Source organism: Podarcis melisellensis (assembly GCF_964234715.1).
Source record: "Podarcis melisellensis genome assembly, chromosome: 3".
NCBI lineage: Eukaryota > Metazoa > Chordata > Lepidosauria > Squamata > Lacertidae > Podarcis > Podarcis melisellensis.
Window position 1 is genome coordinate 36,223,788 of NC_138530.1, and position 22,371 is coordinate 36,246,158.

The window sequence follows — 22,371 nt, forward strand, 5'->3', positions numbered from 1 at the left end:
AGAACATGGCACAATAATATTTGAAGCACGCAATTCATTTTCATTCATTCCAAAGTTAAAGAAACTGAAAACCAGATGTAACCCAGCATCAGTCAGCGGTGTCACAATGGAGGTAAGTAGTGTGCCATAATTAATTGGGTATTCACTGTGGACCTAATTTCAAAGGTCTGCACAGCCATAAATGTATCTGCATGACATTAGGCCAGTCATTCTCTCTCACCCAAACAAAGTTGTTGTGAGGATGAAAAGAAGATAACCTCACATACTTTATCTATTTTCGTTTCTACCCTGCCTTTTGTAGAACAGTTCACAGGGAAGATTACAATACAAATCAATCAAATACAGCTTTTCATAAAATACTACTTTAGTCAACAACAACAAAATCTAAAATTAACACAATATAAACAGCAAGCAAAATCCTAACCCCACATCATTCCGATGCCCAGTATGGTTCACCTTATTACGCCCCCCCCCCCAAGTATGAATGAATTAATGTCAAAAGGTCACCAATGGGGGAGGGGAGGATCGAACTGCCCATCAAACTGGAAAAGGGCCTTATCCCAAATGTATCTTCATCATAGGCAGGACCACCAACAAGTATCTGTGTCCCGAGCGGTTTAAGGCTTGATATTCTAATGTTGAAACCTTAAAATTGGGCCCAGTTGCATATAGGCAGCCTGTGCAGGAGTCATGTTATTTCCCTGTACAGCAATCTGACTGCCAGAGTCTGCACTGGGTGCAGCTTCTGGACAGTCTTCAGGGTTTACCCTACATAGATTGCATTGCAATAGTCCACACCTGAGGTTACCAGGATATGAATGAGAATGGCCAAGCTATCTCATTCAAAGGAGCAGAAACAGCTGGCTAACTAGCTGCAGCTGGGAAAGGCATTCCAAACCACTGAAGCCGCCTGGGCTTCTGGTGCCCATTTCAAATCCAAGAGTAACCTCCCCTCTCAAGCTGAATACCAGCTGATGGAAACCACAAGAGGAGAGCGAGCTCTTGAGTGCAGGTCCCGTTAGTGGGTTTCCCTATTGCATCTGGTTGGCCACAGTGTGAGCAAGATGCTCAACTAGATGGGTTGCTGTCCTGATCTAGCAGGTCCCTCTTATGTTCTTGCGTTCATGCAAACTATTTCATTTGATAGAGAGGCTTCATGGCTTTTTTATTTACTGGGATTGGGGACATTTTGTTCTAGTCCAGATGGGTCATGTCCTAATACTTCTGACCCAGGGTTTGAGAACTCGCATTTATGTAAGGTTTGGGAACGACAGTTCCAACTCAACCTCTCGTTCCTTGTGTCAGGAAATGGAAACCTCCGATTTCTCAACAATCTGTAATTGCCCTGAAATAACTTTATATTCTTCTGGAACTCCCTGGAAGTTATCCAGCAATCCTGGTCATCAGAGCAGCAGAGTCATGACACATCTGGAAGATGTCTATGTGTGGCTGTGCAAATCTAGTGGTATCTCACTGTCTTAAACAATAAAAAGTAGAGTAAAGAGAAATCTACTACAAATGCAATTATTGTCCCCTGGTATTGATCAGCTGAGATGGGGGGGGGGTTATATTTGACCCCTACTTCCAAGGGGGTATATCTACTCATGATTTAAAGATCCTGTGGTTGTGATACCAGTAAGCATAAGCGATACAAATGTGTTCAGTGATTTAACTGGCTTTATTATTTACTTCTTATTATCTTTACACTCTACTTTTCCTTCAAGCTGCTCAAGGTGGTGGATATGGTTCTTCCCCTTCCTATTTTATCCTTACTGTACAGATGAAAAAAGGACCCCTGGACAGTTAAGTCCAGTCAAAGGAGACTATGATGTGCAGCACTCATTTCGCTTTCAGGCCAAGGGAGCCGGTGTTTGTCCACAGACAGCTTTCTGAGTTATGTGGCCAGCATGACTAAACCACTTCTGGTGCAATGGAGCATCGTGATGGAAACGAGAGGGCGTGGAAATGCCATTTACCTTCCTGCCACAGCAGTACCTATTTATCTACTTGCTCTGGTGTGCTTTCAAACTGCTAGGTTGGCAGGAGCTGAGAGAGAGCAATGGGAGCTCACTCCATCGCAGGGATTCAAACTGCTGACCTTCTGATTGGGAAGCCCAAGAGGCTCAGTGGTTTAGAACACAGTGCCTTTACCTTTACAAGTACCCCGTGAGATACAGTATATGACTCAAGGTCACCCAGTGAACTTGCTTGAGTTGGGATTTGAACTCTGGCCTCCCATGTTCTAGCCCAACACTGGCTCACAAGTGAGATACAAGTGTGCTATTTTAAAACTCCAAGATTGACACCACATCTTTAAGGACAGACTGTCCCTCCAACCCAACCAATGCCACACTGTCAGCAGATAATATAACCCAACTTTTCTCTTTCCACTTTAAGATCAATGTCAGAAGGAAAATAAGCACTGGTTGGCTACTTCTTGGCAGAGTTTCGATCCTGGAGGGAATCATGGGATTATAACCAAAGCACATACCCATTTTGGGCAGGTAAATATCAGACTAACATCTCTCTCTTTTTCACCAGGAACATATCCAAATTACTCATGCACTTGTCCATAAATAGATCTTCCACCTCTCATTCCTACCACCCCCCTTTTAACAATGGGGTGGGGTAAAGGGGTAGGTTTAAAGCCCCAAATTGCAAGATTCCTGATAAAAGAAACTTCTACCATGCAATGAACACAGTTAGCACTACCACCCCACACATAAACAACTAAAACCTGGGGGCACAGTAACAATGGGACTTGCCTCATGATTACAGCTGTCACATTGTCATAGGTGTGTTACCAGCCAGCTTGCAGTTCCCCACTGTGCCCGCGTACACCCCATACATTTAAAGCAGATGGCTTCCTCCAAAGAACCCTGGGAACTGTAGTTTACTCTGCAAAGAGCTACAATGCCTAGCACTTTTAAAAAGCAACACACACCCCAACCTAAAAAACCAGGGTTGGAGTGACTGTGTATGTACTGTGTACTGAAAGCTTCTAGCAAGAGCAACACACCTTTCTACTGCAGCCAGCACAGCCACTTTGCCAACTTTGGCCCATTTTTCATTTTATAATGAACAAAGTGAAGTCAGTGAAGTTAGCAAGAGCCAAAACAATGTCCCTGTGCATTGTATTTGCTGTCAGCTCCTTTCTCCTTTCAATGGGCTCATTTTAGAAATTTGGCAAATAGCAGTAGCAACAGATCTGGTGAAGTTATGAGAGTGCTGAAATTCAACTGAAAAAATATTATTCTTGCACCTGACATCCTTCATGCATTAATTTGAATCCAGCTCCACCTCTGGAACCTGGCTTATTCCCAAGGCTCAGGCCAGAGGTTTCAGGATTCAGTCTTCAAATGCATGATCACTCACATCATGCTCCCTTTGCACATCATATGGAATTGCTTTATTGATTTTAAAAATTCATAAGAAGCTTCCCAGAGAGTCAATCTCATCTCCCAAGGAACTCTGGGGATAGTAGCTCTGAACGGGGAATGGAGCCAGTGTGGTGTAGTGGTTAAGACCGGTGACTCGTAATCTGATGAAGTAGGTTTGATTCCCCGCTCCTCCACATGCAGCTGCTGGGTAACCTTGGGCTAGTCACACTTCTTTGAAGTCTCTCAGCCCCACTCACCTCACAGTGTGTTTGTTGTGGGGGAGGAAGGGAAAGGAGATTGTTAGCCGCTTTGAGACTCCTTAGGGTAGGGATAAAGTGGGATATCAAATCCAAACTCTTCTTCTTCCTAAAAACTCTCAGCATCCTTAACAAACAACAGTTCCTGGGATTCTTGGGGAAAACCATGACTGTTTAAAGTGGTGGGGTACTGCTTTAAAAGCATGGTGTGAATGGGATCTAAGACCAATATGGTGCCAGGCTGCTTCCTCCCACATCATGGCTTAGTTGAAATTCTCCTACCGAGCTCCAGTAATGATGCCAAACACCTTGAGGGCACCAAAATGTGGGGCAAAAACAATGCACTAAATAAACATAATCTAGCATTTCAGCCTCTTATTATGGAAAATATGGTTGGTACCTAACAATATGTTTCTCTTTGAGGTACTAGCCAGCCCTGTTCAATTAGTCTATTATGAAGCAGTGCTTCTAGGAAAAGCTGCTGCCTACTTACTGGAAATAAACCCCACTGAGAAAGAGGCCCTGAATAATAACTGCTGTGTTACTCTTTTGCAAATCCAGATGCAATTATAGCAGTGCCAGGCAAAACTTTTGGACCAAAGTGCACAAGGGTAATCACACATGCGTGCGCGCGCGCGCACACACACACACACACTCCTTTTCAGCAACTTATTTTCCTTCAGCAATGTAAGCTTGCATTGCAAGTCGTCTTAGATTAGCCGTTGAACATCTGTCCATTAAAGCATTAGCCAGCTTCATCAGCCAGCGAGGACATTACACTACACACATCAATACAGAAGGAGATTCCAAGAGCTATAAATAACTTACATTCGTCTACATGATTAAGTTCTTAATCAGTTATTTCAATATAACATCACTCTGCTTCCATCCAATTCTTTTCTCCCTTGTCAACAGCTTATATACACACACACGATATCTGCAGCCTTGTGGAATTATAAAAGCAGAAACACAGCCTTGAAAATACCTCTTTCGGGGTTGCTAGTGCATGAAGCACTATGACCAGCAGCTCACCCCTGCTCTTCATCCCTGTTCCAGCTCAGTTGTCCTTTATGCCCACTCATTAAGCTGTGTTGGCTTTTCTGGAGCAGATGTAGTGTCCAAACTGCCTTAGATTTTACACAGGCTTTTCAAATAAATAAATAAAAACCTAGCCAGCTAAGGCAATCCAAGATCATGAAGCATGCCAAAAAAAGAAAAGAGAAAAGCATTGCTTTCAGATGCAGAGAGAAAAAGGGAAGGAGGGGAGCGCGGAGGGAGCAGGAGATCAGAAGCCCTGCCTGTAAACCAAAAGAAAGGAGATAATAAAACAGAGCTACTTCAGACCTGCTCTTCAGAAGAGTTATTCATAGCCTCCCATGTGAAATGTGCATGTCTTCTTATTGTTTCTCAGTCATGCTACGGCGAAAAATTAATGGCCAAATTGTTTTTTTTTTCCTTTCCCAAGGAATTAACAACGGTGCCTCCACTATTGTTTCCCTTTTAATCTGATTTGTGACATGAATGACAAGATTAATCCAATTTAAAGGGTTATGACGAAACTAAGTGGCCCCTGCTGTGCGAGGGAGACGTGACAAACAGCAGGATCCTGCTTCCATTCTTAACCATCTTTAATGTCATTTTATTATTTCTGACACTGAAAGTCCTTTTAATCATGTGCTGCTATTGCATCCCTCTTCATTAAACTGTGTTCTGCTGCTTTGCTTGTTGCAAGACAACTAATTTTGGATGACCTGCTTCTTGCCCATTGTAGCCATCTGCAAGGAGACAGGTTCTGCTATTATTGCATTCCTGTTCTGGCTCGTGACCAAGATGGAAATAAGGTTGAAATGAAGTAATTCATCTGTGGAGCCTGAGATGAGTTCCCACCAACCTGGTGCCCTCCAGATGTTGTTGGGACTCCCAACACTCTTCAGCCCCAGCCAACATGGCCAGCAGTCAAGGATGACAAGAGCCATAGTTCAAAACATCTGCGCTGGGGGGGATCAGGTTGACGAAGGCTGCCCTTGATGTTAAATACTTTATTATTTTATTTTCAGAAGCAGAAAATGTTACTTCATTGAGCTGATCTTGCCCTTCTGAGTTGAAAATCCTTAGTCCCCTTCTACATTATTGCAAGTGATGTGCACACTTAAAAAAACCAAAAAACCAAACAACAATGCAAACAAACATCCTGACTATTCTTACTGGCTTGCCTCCCTTCCGCAAGTCCTGCTAAGCATCCAACTCTTAAGACCCAAAAGCAGTTCTGAGTGTCTTCCTCTTGTGTAATTCTCAGTCCTTCCAGAGAACCAACAACACGACAAGGGTTGAGAATGACAGTGAAGGTTGTGGACCCTTTTCTCCAACAAGCCCTTTAGCACAGCCCTCTCCCTTTTGAGCCTAATACACATGATAGGACAAAAAGAAACTTTCTAACAGCACTGCTATGCCACCACAGTTTCACTTGGAGGAGGTGTCAGATGAAGGGATTTAAAAATAAAGCACACATAGCTCAGAAATCTGTAGAATTTGGATCCAATTGGGCTACTAGTTGTGCACTCAGGAATGTGGCTGCACTTGCCAAATCAAATCTTTAGGGATTTTGTAATGGTTCACATGCTGTAGAGAAAGAACAAGCAACACTGCCATAATCTTTTCCCCCTCTTGCACCCAAGACTGGATGAGGACTCAAGATAAGCATACAATCCATGCATCTGTGCTTTAGTTTTATACACACACAAATCTCCCAAACATGCACCCACTTGCTGTCGGCTTGTGTGTGTGTAGCATTTCAGAGAAACTAATAACCTATGTTCCAAACCTAAATCCTCTGATTGCTCTTTGATTGCTTCAGAAAAGAAAACAGAGCTTACCCTCTCTCTTTTTCCTCCCAGCCAGGGACCAGAAGAGCTGCTGCACCAGCCACTCTTAAGATGCAACCCCCTTGTCTCTGTGTCATTCCTCCTTTTCCTGCAGTCCTGTAAGTCCACACACTGAGCACTGCTCGCCCTGCTTTCCTTTCACTGCCTATGCTGTCCTCCGAGTGGAACTGCTGCCGTTTTCACTTTCAGACCAGCCTCCCTCTGCAAGAGCCTGTGACGTCAGGAAGCCTCTACAAGATATTTATGGCTTAAAAGGGCTAAAGTTTCACTAGGTAAAAGCTTGGATTGCAGCTCCTTGGGAATCTTCGTCTTTCGTGCTTTCATGTGAGAAGGTTTTTTCAAATGCAATATAGCAATACAGAAAGCTGCCTTGTACAGTCAGTGCCTTGGACTATCTAGCTTAGTATTTTCCACACTGACTGGCAGCTAGTCTCCAGGAGCCATTTCCAGACCAATTGGAGGAACCAGGGATTGAACCTGGGACCTTCTGTCTGCAGAGCAGATCCTCTGTCACTGAGCCATGCCCCTTCCCTAGGGGATTGCTGTCTTTGTACAGGGAGTGAGGCTGGGGCAACGCAGTAAGCATGGGTGTTTCAGATTGCAACAAAAGCCACTTCTTCCAGAGGGCGCATGTAAAGTGCCTCCACCACATGCAACCAATGTTCCTGTTAGGTCTGCTGGTTTTGGCAAAAGAGGGTCTCTTTAGCACACCCCACACCGTGTGCTGCTAGAACACCCCAGAACTGCTCCAAACATCTGATAAGACTTAAGTAAGAATGAATAGATTGGCCCCTCGGCTTGAACTCATCATGCACAGCCAGACTTCTGCTTCCTCCATGCTTTCTGTTCCTTGGATTAGGATCAGCCCCCTGATAGCACCAATTTGTAACTTAAGCTAATCTATATTTCCAAATAGCCATCACTGCACAAGTTATATAGTTTTGAACTGGATGCTTCCTGAGTTTCGGTAACTCAATAAATTGTCTCTGCTTAATAACAGGAAGGTCTCCAGGTTTTTTGCTGCTTTCGGTACCAGGGGGAAAAATCCTATAAAAAGCAAACAGTACTAAACTGTACACTTAAAATATAGTTATAAATGTAAATACTTATTTTTGGCTGGCTGGTTGCAAACCTGTCTTTGGATACAAAGCAGAACTCTGGCATTTGCGAGATGGAACAACAACTATCCCTGGCCTGAAAGTGTGCATATGTGTGTTAATGTGTTGCCAGATTACACATTTGGAATATTCCTACCATGTCTCAAAAGTTTCATGTTTTTAAAAAGAACTTTTGTACTGGAGGAAGGTAAGAAAAATGTCAAGTGTAATCTGACCCTAAACCCTTACCTCCTAGCAGCGCCATACTTCACCTTAAAAAAGTATCTTGAATCACAGAATTGTAGATTTGGAAAGGACACCAAGAGTCATCTAATCCAACGCCCTGAAATGCAGGAATTTCAACTAAAGCATCCATAACAGATGGCCATCCAACCTCTACTTACAAGCCTCCAAGGAAGGAGAGTCCACCACCATCCGAGGGAGCCCAAACAAAAACAATATTGTTCAGACCAACATTTCAACAGAGTACTCTCTGGGGATGTGATGACTCTCCATAGATTTAGTATTGCTGCTCTTGTTTATTTGGTCTATGCCTTTATTGTTTGTATGGTTCACTGGTACTTACTTTATTATTGTTGCTTATTGCCTTGAAGGTTAGGAACGCAAGAAGAACCCTGCTGGGTGGCCAATTGCCCAACTAGTCCATTATCCTGTTCTCACAGTGGCCAACCAGATGCCTATGGGAAGCCCCCAAGCAGAAGCCAAGAACAAGCACACTCTCCCCTCCTTTGGTTTCCAGCAACTGGTATTCAGAAGCATGCTGCCTGACTGTGGTGGCAGAGCATATCCTTTGAGGCTAGTAGTCAATGACAGCCACATCCTCCATGAATTTGCCTAATTCTCTTTTAAAGCCATTGAAGCTGGTGGCCATCACTGCCTCCTTGGGGAGCGAATGCCATAGTTTAACTATGTCTGTGTGGAAAAGTATTCTTTTGTCTGTCCTGAAACCTTAAACATTCAGCTTAACTGGATGTCCACAAGTTCTAGTTTATATGAGAGGGAGGAAAACCTTTCTTTATCCACTATCCCCAGGCCACAAATACTTTGACTATGTTTTTATACACTTTTATCAGAGTTCCATTAGGGATGGAACTGTAGAAGTCAATTAGCATATCTTAGAAGACCTGTTTCAACTTCCAACACATTTATCAAGCCTGACTCATATAGAACAGTTCCAGTGGAGATAATTTTGCATGATTTGATCCCGTGCCACACATAGATCGGACAAATTGTATGGGTGTTTCTCAGAGCTCTTGGCACCCAGTGACATTGATGAAGGAAGGACCCACCTAATTTGCACTACATACCTGGTTCCTCTTGACAGAAATTATCAGTGCAAAGCAGACCTTGTGAAAATACCTTACACAACCCTGTTGACATATGAATCAGACACTAAAACAATGGAGGTTGTCATAGTAAATTCCTCTTGTGTCCTGGGCAAGTCTCCTGGAATGACTGTAAAAACCTTTGTTGTCAGTAAGGGTATGGTCTGAGAGTAGCAACCTTGATTCATCATACAGAAACTTTGCCGAATCTAAGGATAACTGGGTCTGAGTTGTCAGTGTATGGTGGATCATGTGGGTACCCTGAGTTCCATCATGGAATATAGGCAGGATATAAATATAATAAAAGTAAAACATTGCAGTGGTACCCAAAAGACTGATATTCTGAATGAGGCTTTTCTTCATTCAAGACAGCAGCACTGAATGGAAAAATTCTCAAACGTTGTTAAGCCAAGTGAGCACATGGAATCTACAAGCTGGTTCTACAACAAGGAACTTTTGCCAAGGCCGTTCCCCTTAGAGATATTCAAGGAAACAAACAAGCACTATCTTACAAATTCCAGCTAAGAGAGCTGCTTGCTATAAATAACTATACATTTTGCAGTTTTACCATATGAGTGAATTCCTTGGGGCTTCAATTCTATTTTGTACCCCAGTTTGTCATCTCTAGTTTTGTCTTTGGAGATCAGAAGTTGATCACTGCTTCAAAACGCTTGTATGACACACCAAAGGTTGTCTGCTGATAATCCAATAGGATATGCACAGATTATATGTAAAGAACTATGGATCTGACTACAAATCTCAGATGTTGTCTTCAGGAGAACATCCATGCATGGCTAGGTAACAGAGCAATTATTTATATTACCTTTTGAACCAGCTCCTCATATATTCAATATAAGTACACAAACAATAAAGAGCATTGTTTAAAGCTGGAAACAAGAGAAATGTCCACAATGACTCATGCATAATTCCCTCAGATTAATTTGTAAAACATGCCGTTCCCAGTCCCTAGGAGCTGGAGGAGGGGTGAAACTGTCGAATCACAAGGAATGAACGCACTAATCTGTGTGACCAATTTTTGCACAGGCCTTGCTTACAAACTTTGCTTCCTTATTTCGAAGTTACTTTGACAAAGTAGCTGCTGCCTGTTGGGTTATCTATTTTTTTCGCAATAAGGGTCAATGAATCCACACAGCCATTGTGCTGTTTTAGGGCAAACTTTGACTACCGGAGGAACTGCAGTCTGAGAAGCTCCTTAGTTAGTACTCCATTAATAGCTATATAATTGCCTGAAGGTGCACAGAATACTAGGCTGTGTGTGAAACTAACATTATTTGGCTAGCTGTGTGGCTATTAAGACTTGATCCACAAGTTAAATTTATGACCTTGGTGCTACAGAGGAGGAAGATAGTTTTGGTGCTAAAAATCCTGAGCGTCACTTTGTAGAAGCACCCAACCACTCCATGTAACTGGGGTCAAGTCTGTCTTCACTAGGGAACATGCATTTTAAGGTTATTTCGGTGGCATAGTTAAAATTAGCTAAATCACACTGGTGCTGCTTCACACGTGGCCTTCGCACCAAAGCTCTCTGCCTCTGAGAAGGCAAACATGCTACAGAAAGCTTCTGAATTTGACTCAAGTTTATACTTCATTGCATGAAACCTAAAACATGGCTTTCTTTAAAGTCTGGATCCAATAACCAAAGAACAAAGACAGTTTGACTCACAAGTTCCTTGTTCCACGTGTAAATATTGAATGATCTGTCCACTAAATAAGCAAGGTAGCTCCCATCTACATTAACATTTAAAACAATACATTAATTGGGGGGAAACCACCCTTTCGACTAAGATTAAAAAATGCCTTGAAACTGTTGGAGCTGGCTATGTAAACCAGGAGTCTTACAGACTTTGTAAGTGGGGAGTTTTGCAGGTTGAAAGTGTGTCCTGATGGAACTACCATAAGAATCTATTGTCTTACCTTCACTTCCTAAAAAGGAAATGAAACCTCAAAACCTACAGTCATACCATTGTAGATATCCCTTCTCTGGTATGCTGCCTCCAGCAGTAGTTAAATACTCAGTGATTCAAAGCAAACAGAACAGAAAACATGAAGCACCTGGCAAGTTTTTGATGGAACATTCACAAATGGAGTGTGATGGTGGGTAGGGAAAAACGCCTTCTTCATCCACTTGGCTAGTCAATTTCTACCATAAATATAAAGCCTCAAATGCCGGAATTCTTGGTCTGTCTAGAATACCTGCATAAATTACTGATGTATATAATCTAATTCAGAAACTGTCTCAAAGCCCAAATATCTGAAAAACCAAACAGGAGGTTTATGGAGCCTATAATAACATTTCATTTTGTGCTTGGGTACTGAGGATACTACCGTTATTTAGCATTTATTAAATACTCCCTTGCAGGGAGGGCCACAATGTATGCTGGACAGATGGATAGGAGGAAGAAGTAATCAGGGACTGATAAATTATTTCTTGGACTAAGGTGGAAAAGAACAAGATAGCTGTGAAGAAGCATGCATGGTGGTTTGGAGAATTATTTCCTAAAACACTGCATCTTATGGAGGAGAGTGAAACAGTTGGAGGAAAGTGGGAGGCTAGATACCTTCCATATGGAGGGTGCAATGTCAAAGAAATAGGAATGAGAAAATGAAGTAGTAGATGAGCTTTCAGAGGGCAAAGGGAGAGAAAAATGTAGAAGTGTTAAAAGGGAGGACTAGCAGAAAGTCAATGGAATGGATAGCTTTAAAGTGCTCTCTTCTTTATGTACTAAACCTGTCTAGAAGTTGGGACTGACTGCAGCTCTCTAAATGAAACCACAGTGAGTGGCAAATCTGAGTTTGCTGCTGGATAATGAGTGGAACATTAGAAATTGAGGATCTGAAGCTTGAAGCAGATGTGGAATGTGAAAGGAAGCTAGTGAGGAAGTTCAATATGGACAACACTATTGAAACTTCAGGGTGCATGTGTCTTTAATTAAAAGCTTCCTGTTCACTGGTTCTACCTCTTTTATTGCTTCCTGTTGAGCATGGCAGTGAGATAACAGAGGAATAATATATTAATTGTTAGCAGAATCACTTTTCTTAACTGTCCATCAATGTTTGCGCAGTTCATGGGGTAAGGGGTTAATTACTTATTTCCTCTCATTTTTATATAACAAAAGAAAACAATTCTATTGAATAAATTTTAAAAGCAGAAAATGAAGGGAAACATGTAATTAAAGCCTGTAACTAAATTAAATAGGAACATGTAATTAAATCAAATAGGAACTGACACTAAGTAGAAATCAACAGAGGCTGTTCAAGGGACAATTAACAAGTTATACATCAGTAATTCTCAGGGAACACTTAAAAGCGGGGATGAAAGGGACAGAACTTGCAACAGGAAGCTTTTGATCAATGTCAGAAGGGAAGACCACTGCTGACTAGGACTTGCTTCTGGATAAAGATAATTGAAGGATGCTGATCAGCCCGAAGGACATTGATGGATAATGCAGTACTATGTAAGTGCTCTGTGGAACCTCTTTACATAATGCCTCAACAGTGCTACAGAGCGCAGCATGGAAGGCACTAAAATAATATTTAGCCCTCTAAGATGATGGATTTCACCTGACCAAGGCACATGGAGAGGTCATGCACTAGTGACATTTGGTATGTTTTCCATAAAAGTTTGTTTTCAGGAGATGTATGTAATCTGCCATCCTACTCATGGATGAATTGTTATTACCCAGTTGATGTACTAGACATCTCTGAAACATCAAGATGCAAGTTCACACATGATTATCCATCACATGACCACAACATCCAGTGTGGGCTTGAATGTGCAAAACATCAGCTCAAATACAGACTTTATATCATAGGACATTACCTAGCTTACATTATTTCTCAGTGGATCCAGTGTACAAACTCAGTTGGAAGCTACTGCATATCAAGTAACCGAATTATGAGGCTGTTGGGTGATGTACACAGATCTGCAAATCAGAATTAAGAACTATTGCAGTGTCAATAATGACAGTGGAACTCTATTTTTGGGGTGAAATAGATTTTAGTGCTTATCTAGCGTGTCACTATGTGTCAACAGAACTGTCAACTCTATTTTGTTCCTTTATTTACCGTATTTTTTGCTCTATAAGATGCACTTTCCCCCTCCTAAAAAGTAAGGGGAAATGTGTGTGCGTCTTATGGAGCGAATGCAGGCGGGTCCACAGAGCACTTACATAGTCCACAGAGCACTTACATAGAACTGCATTATCCATCAATGTCCTTCTGGCTGATCAGCTCAACACTCCCTTTAAAGAGCAGCGTGGAGCATGTGTGCGGCTCTTCGGGGGATTTTGGGATGGTGAACAATCAGTTACATCAAAATACAAATGCAATAAACTTTCTTAGAACCAGAAACAGCAACTTGTGGACAAGATTATTGGTGAGCTTGAGAACTCCTCTCCCAGCATGGCTGCAAGGAGTTCATCAGCTTTTTCTTTTTTCTTTACTACAGTTTGCTGTGTTGTTTGAAATTATGGGCTGTGGTTAACGTTAAATATGGTTTGTTTTAAATCAAGCTGCCCTAGAGAAGCAGAGGTGAGTGGCAGAAGTATATAGTCCAAAGCTCTCTGCAGATTTTTTATGTCATGCAAAATTATGGTCAGCGTGACTGACGACACAGTTTTGTTCAACATCCCATTCTCAATGAGATATTTTTTTCTGATAAAAAGAAGAACTATAACAACCCTAATTTTACCTGCAAGGAAGTAATCCTTTTGTAAGTATGAGGTTACCCAACCCATTAATAGAAATACTGTACCAGCTTTTTTTTTTATACTGGTAGGGAAGTCTATCAAATAATTGATTACTTGCTATCAGTAGTTCCTAAACATTTGCCAACAAATAGGAAAAGAATGAATGCTCCAAGTATTGGAGACTAGAAGTAAATGTGTTTTGCTTCTTTCCAGGTGATCCAATAATCCTGCTGCTCCACACAGGCAGGTTACGAAAGAAGAAAACATAACTGGGGCTGTCTCAATTTGTCCTCGTTTGCAGACGGCTTGTTCTACCAGATTTGTTACTTCTTAGTGCTTACAAAAGTGTTGTTGGATGCTACTAGGATGGGAGAAACAAACCTAGGACCCACTAATGGAAACAGATTGTTTCATCCAGTTTCTTGACCTCATAGGGGTGCTCTAAGCTTGATTTTCTTATCTTTGCCATATCACTTTCAGATCATTAGATACAAGTTACTAAAACTTAAAACTATTATATAAAAAGCTTGCTGTGCCAGAATATACAATGCCGCTTTAGGAAATCATCATTCTTTTGCAAAGAAAAGGTTGTTTGACAAAACTCTAAATTATTTCCCTGGGAATTTTTTCCTGGCTTGGATGTGTTTATTCCTTTGCTGCTTACTCGCTCATGCTTGCATTTACTGCCCATTAATAACAAGTGAACACAACAGTTTATTTGATTCATTTATGAACTGTAGATGTTTCAACTCCATATAACATCAGGATAGGGAAAGGGGGATATGGCAATAAGCCCAGGAAAAGGCAAGTTAAGTAGGATTGGGAATTGGACACAAAGACAATAAGCCTTCAAGCCAGTCTTCATTAAGTAGTTTTATATCCATTGGAGAAAGAATTATGGTGTAATATATGCCACGTGGAGACTTATGGATGTTAACAGGAGTATTATATAAAGTCACATAAATCTATGGTGTGACCACATTCAGATTACTCTTTACAGTTCTGGTCCCCTTCTCAAAACTGATACTGTGATACAGGGGAACATATATAAAAGGGCAGCTAAAATGATCAGAGGCTGGATCATTTCCGTTTTGAAATAAGCTTTTAGTCAGACAATAAAAGCATTTAAAAAAGGAATCGTGGAAACTGAAAACTGAGACTGAAACGAGAGACATTAATTTCCCTCAACACAATCAGACTTGTCACATGGAGTAGCAACAGGTACAAGGGATAGCTTCTGTCAAAAGGTCACTTTAAAAAAGGGTTGAGACAGACAAATTTATAGTACATAAATCTATTGGTGGCTGCTAGTTATGGTAAAAAATATGAATGGGATCCTTATATTCAAACATGCAACAGTGGGATTAATTTTAGAAGAGGATAATTTGTGGGTGGATTTTTAGATGGGGTTCCAAGTGGCTACCTCTGCCCATCTAGAAATCTGGAGGTGAAACTGCTCCCCCCCCCCCGAGCTTCAGATCACCATACCTTATGAAATAAGCATCTCCTGCATAGCTCCCAATAGTCTGGATTCAACCAGAGAAACCTCAGTTTTGAATGCCCAATGAAAGCTGTTATGCCTGTGTATCTGTGCAGGATTAGCAACCCTGGCATCTCAATGTCTTTTTTGATTCTAAGCAAAATAAAAATAAAAATCAGAAGCTGAAATGTAACAAAGCTTGGTGTCCAGTCATTGGGATGGGGAGTTGTTGGAAGGAGTTGTTGCTTTAAAAAAAATGTAATTTATTTGACACATCAAGCTGTGTGGTGTTACTTTAAAAAAAAACCTTTCCATTGTTAAGCAGTTTTCAAGAGCAATTCTTAACTTTGTGTCTATGGTGCCAATATTCCTCTATGTTAGGGGTCAGCAAAATTTTTCAGCAGGGTGCCGGTCCACTATCCCTCAGACCTTGTGGGGGACTGGACGGTGGCAGTGGAGGGATGATGAGCGGTGCACGAAAGGGCTCCGCAGAGGGGCTCCTTTAAATGACGGCTGCTCGAGTGATCACACTGCTGCTGTTGGCACCAATCAAATCCCGGCTCCTTTCCTCCTCAGGGCAGGGAGAAGCCAGGAAGAGGGAGGGAGAAGGGTAGCAGCCGTGGTGTGTGTGGGGGGGGGGATGGCACAGCCTGAACAATCAGAATCAGATTGACGCAGATCCACATGGTGATTCCCGGAACATCTGCGGGCCGGATCCAGAAGGCAATTGGGCCGGATCCAGCCCCTGGGCCTTAGTTTGCCGACCTGTGCTCTAGGTCTTCTGTGGATGTATGGTAAGCATTATTTTTATGGGCCGAAAAAGATGCTGCCTGCTTCAGTAATAAACCACACATGTCCAATCCACTCACAACACCAAGAAAAAAGAACCACTTTGAAGCAAATTCTGGTTTGAAATAAGCCTTATAACCCTTATAATAGCTTGAACAGCAGGTAATAACACTTTATTCATACACATGAATGTTGCATTATTTTAATCATACATTCTATTTGCCGCTGCATTTAAATGTTAGGGCACTTTCTACAATTTGCATAAATTTGGTGAGCCCTGCTCTAACAAAACAGCTGTAGGAATGTAAAGAGAATGTAAAAAAAAAATTTCCCCCCTTACCTGAGGAATTTTTCTCATACCATCTGCCCTTTATTTTTAATTTCTGAACACAGCTACAAATACATATACCATATGTCTGATCCCTGATGCTGGCTTTAATCTTTACAAACCAGCTATGGCTGAGGCTCACTAAATCCCTTATGTAGCATTTCTCAGCAATCAATTGCATTATCACACCACACCTGTGGGTAATTATTGCACACAAACTACTGGTGTGCCTGATTTTGAGCAATAATGTCTATCACAACCACAGCTAAGGCAGTTCTATACAGTATATCAGTTTCCTGCCTGTCCCATACAGTATTGCCACTAATTTTCTCTATTTATGATCTCTCCTATCCTTTCAATATATCACCTGGGAAGTGGGTGGGGTCAGGGCCAGTGCTATCATTGGGCTAGACATCAGAGTACTGACGTTTGAGGGGCATGGTTTGATACAGAGTAGTTTTTGTTACATCTTATAAATTTCTGATAATATTTTACTTTTATTTTATATTTTGAATGCAGTTTCTCAAAGCTCAGACTTATAAAATGTACCTATGCTCAACAATGTTGCAAAAGGGAATAGCTGGCTTGGCAAGTATATATCACTTTGGAGATTTCCTACCATCAGCACCTGAACTGAAGGAATCGGTGACAAAGTGGGCAAAGAAAAAGGCACCTAAGGTGATATTTTGATGTGCCTGAAATCGGAACGTTTAAGAGACTCAATTCACAAGTTTATTCAAAATGATTTGTGTGCTAAAACATTTTCTTTTGCATTTGAGAAAGACAATCAAATATTGTTGTGTTACTTATTCTTGCCATTTAAATTTAGCAGCTTCAAGTTTTTGTGCTTTTCTGTTTTGCTACAAGACATCTGTTTTTGAAAACTGAAGTTGGCAATTTGGGGGGGGGCGTGGCGTTGCAGTATCCTAGGGCGCAACATAGTCTGGCACCGACACCGGTGCATCACAAGCGGCACATTCATAACTCACATGCTCCGTGCACGCTGCGTCATGGCGGCTGTGATTTAATTTCAGAAAGGAGCAGGCGCCTGGGAAACTTTGCCTGCTTGTCAAGAAGGGCAAATCCCCACCCGAGAGTGACGAAGCACAAAGGAGGCAGTGTGCGCGTGTGACAGATGCCGCTATTATTGGGCTGTTGTATATCCAGAAACATTTTAACCAGAACAGACCCATTAAAAACAATGGACCTAAGTCAATCCTGCCATGTCATTGCAGTCAAGTCTGTTCTAACGTTGGAGGCAACCCACTGTGTTATTGTTTTCCCTGGGTTTGAAGTCCCGCCCATGAGGGTCTATCAGTATCAGTCAATAAATAATACATATACAGTGTAATACAACTTAAGGCAATAACAGGCTATGACAGAGCGAACAACGCGCTCTCATTTTCCGCATGCGCGGTGCGATGCGAGGCTTCTCCCTCCCACCCCACCTCCCGTCGCTTGCGGCGCAAGGCACGCTGGGTAGCGTTGCCCGGTTACCGTTGCTATGGAGGGCCTAGCGCCCCCTCGCCGCTCTCTCGCCCCGACAAAGCTTTGATTTGCGGAGATGGTGAAGCAAACGATCCAGATCTATGCCCGGGTCAAGCCCCTCGGCAGGAGGCAGCCGCCGGGGGTAGGTGGCGCGGGGGAAGAACCAGCTGCGTCCGAGGGACGGAACCAACGAATATATAAATAAATAAATATACAGCACGTCACCGGGGGGGGGGGAGTGGCTGCTGCTGCTTCTGCTGCGTGTGAGGGGTGCCCTTTGGCAGGGAAGGAATGGAGGGGACCCTGCTGTGGAGACGAGCTGGAAGAGGAAGGCGAGGAGGGCGGCCCGCTGAGGAAGTTGTGGCTTGGTGTGGCTGATGCCTGAGAAGCGAATGCGCCGCCTTAGGCAGTCGCAGGCGCATCGAGAGCGAATCCAGACGAGCTTGCTGTTCACGTGATTAGTAGAATCACCATAAAGTTCTGGTCCGTTGAATCACTCATCAAGGAACTCTTTTCCAGCTTGGGGGGGGGGTTCCCTTTCTTTTTTTGTATCCTACACAAGTAGAAGTTGTAAACTGGGGTGCCAACAATGAAATATTTTGGGGAGGGGGTGGGCAGGTGAGCCCCCCCCCCACATAATTGACCACATGATGTGGTGCATGCAAACTGTGAACAGCAACGGCCATCATCTTTTTTTTGGGGGGGGGCTGGCCCAATCAAACATTTTGTTGAGGGTTGGCCGAAGACCCCCTTGGCCTCTAGGATTTGGCTCCTGTGGTTGTAAGTTTTCATGGGAATTTAACCCATATTCGTCATAGCAGCTTGTTTTGGCCCTAAACGGAATATAAATTGATGCATACCAATATATACTATCACCATTAGAATGGGTTGTTGGATACCTGGGAGTTGGGATTTTGATTGTGACACTCTGAATGCTTTGGCAAAGTTATAATGATGATAATGATGATGGTAGAATCCTAGAACTGTAATGTTGGAAGGGATCCCCAGGGTCATCTCGTCCAACCCCCTGCAATGCTGGAATCTCAACCAGATCATACATCACAGATGGCTTGTCAACCTTAGCTTAAAAACCTTCCACATAGAGTCCACCACCTTCAGACATAGTCCATTCCACTGTTGGACAGCTCTTAATGATCATTCCCCCATATATTAATTGTAAATACAGAACAGTAAATAAATAAATGACATTACGTTCTGTAGAACTAAAAGCAAGTCAGTGAAATTATGTATTTGCATATCTTTAACTGTTGAATGGCAGACAACTCTGCAACTGAAACTCTTTCCTTGAATCCTTCTGCCAACTATGATTAATAGGAAAAGGTTTACCTGCTGTTATGCAGGTTTTTTAAAAAAAAATGCGAAGAACTTGCCAGAAAAAATAACAACCTCTGGTATCTATCTGCACCATGAAGCCCCTGTCCCAATTGGCTCACTATGGCTATCATAGTTCCTGGTAATCTACCTGCAAGACTTGTTTGGAAGTTGGAGTAAGGCTTAACAGGTCTTTTTTCAGCTGGAGCTCACCAGAGCTGTTTCGGCACCTCTCGGGTGGGCACCATTGCCATTCTAAGAGAACAAGGGAGGTGTTCATGATGAATTCCAACAACTCTTTTTCTAGAAAAATAGCACTGGGATTTACATTTGTTGTGACACACACAGTTCTGTATTTAATAGGTGGTGAAGATCTGGTTTATTATCCTGCCATATTCCTCTATACATTGTATGTGTAAGATTTGAATGTTTTTCATACAAATATATTTTCCTTATTTGTATATAATTTGCTAACTGATGTGAATATAATCCCTTCTTGATATTACTGGTTTCATTATTGGTATTACTATTAGATATATTCCCCTTTTTAAAAAGCCTATTGGAAGTTGTCCATAAAGTCTACAGTTTTAGGTCTAAGGGTAATTTATGCTGTATTCTGAAAAAATAAATAAATTGGAATTTCACCAATACAAATATGATATTAAAAGACTTCATATTTATTTTGTAGATATATTCAGTTGAAGAAGATGAGGCGTCAGCATTCAGTTTGGAGATTATTGTGCCACGTGATTTGGCAGATGGATTTGTCAATAACAAACGAGAAAGCTACAAATTTAAGTAAGTTAATTTGTCTCCTTGGTACATAGTTAATTTTAGGAATGTTGTATGTTTGAACATTGTCAATGGCACAATGGCAAAACACAAAAAATCCATCTGATAATGTTCCATCATGTTATTTTATAATTTGTAATCCTTTCCCCTGCCCACTGAACCCTGTGCTAAAAGGCAGGGAGGGGCAGGTGTTCACAGAGAATGTTATAGGGTGGCAATTTCATAGGTTATCCTTGCTTGTTGTTTTGTATTAGTTCTATTATACCATGTGATCATAAGGCAACTCTGTTGTGTATTGTAGGGATAGAAAAGTCTTAGAAGTGATACCTTTACTGCCTGATTGCATGCATCTTTATTTCGAAAAAATGGGATTACACCCAAATAAATGTGCATGGAATTAAAAGGACTGCTGTTCTAGGGTAGTGGTGAGGAACCTCCATCCCATAGGCCTGATTAGGCCCACCAAACCTAAATCCCATTGAATTCAGTTGAAATTATTTCTGGGAAAACAAGTCTGAGATTGCAGTGTAAAGTACCATTTCTGTCTGTTTCCATTTCCTTGCTTGGGAATGAATGATGGTTATTGATATTGTTGAAGTATGCTGTAATTATGCTGAAAGCAATCTAAAACAGCCTAGAACTAGGAAGAATGAATTTGCTAACTACTTTGAAATTAAGTACAGTGGTACCTCAGGTTAAGTACTTAATTTGTTCCGCAGGTCCGTACTTAACCTGAAACTGTTCTTAACCTGAAGCACCACTTTAGTAATGGGGCCTCCTGCTGCCGCGCCGCCGGAGCACAATTTCTGTTCTCATCCTGAAGCAAATTTCTTAACCTGAAGCACTATTTCTGGGTTAGCAGAGTCCATAACCTGAAGAGTATGTAACCTGAAGCACCACTGTATTAAGGCTTAGTGATGAAGTAGTAGCTTTTGTTTTGTTTTAGATTTCAAAGTCATTACATAACATTAACTTCTCTCTGCTTTACACTGAAGTGAATGGACATGAGAACCAGAAACCTGAAGGCTTCCAAAACATTTCTAGTAGAAAGAAATGGAGTAGTTCAGAATAGTTTCTATTAAAGAAGTAGGTGAAACACATATTTGACAGAAATGTTCCACAGAGCAGGGTTCTCCTATTCTTATGCAGAGGCTGCTGTTGTCACATTTTGAAAAAAACCTGTTGTAAATATGATGCTATATTAAGAAGCTAAAAGATTTGTATTAAGTGTTGGAAATTGGGAACAATTCCTTTGAAGGGTTGGATCTTTGACTAAAATAACTTCCTTAATGACTTCCCTTTCTTCTTCTATAGAAGAATACTGAAAATAATTTGTACTGTTTATATGATCTGTTTGATTCTAGGGTTAATTATACAAGTCCTGTGTGAGGCCATTTGGAAGCACTGATCCCCTTGACAGTAGTAAAATACAGTTTGCTTTTTTCTAAGCAGTATAATTTTATCAGAGGATTTTATTGTAGAGTGTTTGTCAAAGCAGCAGTGTTTACAGTCTTTTGTGGATACAATAGCACAACAGCATAGTGTAGTAAAGACTACAGGGAAAACATTGTACTGGGTTATGTAAGTTCAGTGATGTAAACATTGACTTAGTTACAAACATATTTTTTTAAATAAAAAGAGAAGTAGTGTTTTAAGATTTGCATGACCAATTGTACATAATTTGCAGATTTCAGAAAGTTTTTGATCAGGAATCAAAACAGGATGAAATTTTTGAAGCCATTGCCAAGCCAGTTGCAGAATGGTAAGTTTGATTATTTAAAAAAAAATCTGTGTAATTTCTTTAATTAATTAAATCATCATCTAATAACCACCTAGAGGTTATGCCTTCTGTGAATGGTTTTTAGCTGTTCCCAAAAATAATTTGAAAACAATAGGCCAATGTGGTTCTTCAAGGGGCGTCAGTGCAAAGTAATGCATTTATTATTTATTTGGAGAGGTGTCCAAAATGGTACATTGTCACCTATACCTGGAAGTGAAACACTCCATTTTATTATCTCAGAATTCTGTCCCCTTCTTTGCTTTTTGTGTGGACTAGGTCTAATTATGTGGCCTTAGTGAAGTGACTTATATCTGAATTTTACTCCTCCCTAACCTCATGTTTACTGGCATATGATATTATGCCAGGTTCCACTGGAGTCCACATTTCCAAGGCAGGTGTTAAAAACTAACTTCTTTCACTGCTTGGCTGCTGTTTCTAAGCTAGACTTTCTTACTTAAATTCATAATGGGCAAAATAATCAACATAAAATTTGGTTACTTTTTATAAGAATTGGAATAATTGCTTTAACAATTACGAATAGGATCATAAGTAGTTAGATCTTAAATCCATCAAGGACAGCCTAGGGAGCTAATTGTTGTAAATGGGCATTTTGATTAAAGTGTCCAGTAGCACAATCCTTCAGTCCTTCTCTTAACTTGAGCAAGTGGGTTACTGTCACCATTATTAAAAGCTACATTTTAATTTGTGTGA

At 41.3% G+C, this 22,371-nt stretch overlaps 2 protein-coding genes across 7 annotated transcripts in view; one reads left to right on the plus strand and one right to left on the minus strand.

The window, feature by feature from the left end:
* DAAM2 (dishevelled associated activator of morphogenesis 2) overlaps positions 1-6,689 on the minus strand; it is a 219,026-nt gene extending 212,337 nt beyond the window's left edge. For 3 of the 6 annotated variants that reach the window (XM_081903777.1, XM_081903778.1, XM_081903772.1), the window contains exon 1: positions 6,511-6,689. The gene's annotated coding sequence lies outside the window, so the exon portion shown is untranslated. Of the gene's footprint in view, positions 1-4,622; positions 4,772-4,981; positions 5,117-6,501 lie in introns of those variants that run through there. The other 3 variants (XM_081903776.1, XM_081903774.1, XM_081903773.1) reach the window with 3 other exon arrangements.
* Positions 6,690-17,752: 11,063 nt separating this feature from the next.
* Positions 17,753-22,371, plus strand: part of KIF6 (kinesin family member 6) — a 146,911-nt gene continuing 142,292 nt past the window's right edge. The window contains exons 1-3 of the mRNA XM_081903946.1: positions 17,753-17,898; positions 19,777-19,886; positions 21,568-21,642. Of these exons, the coding sequence (XP_081760072.1) occupies positions 17,833-17,898; positions 19,777-19,886; positions 21,568-21,642 (251 nt within the window). The 5' untranslated portion in view covers positions 17,753-17,832. The remainder of the gene's footprint in view (positions 17,899-19,776; positions 19,887-21,567; positions 21,643-22,371) is intronic.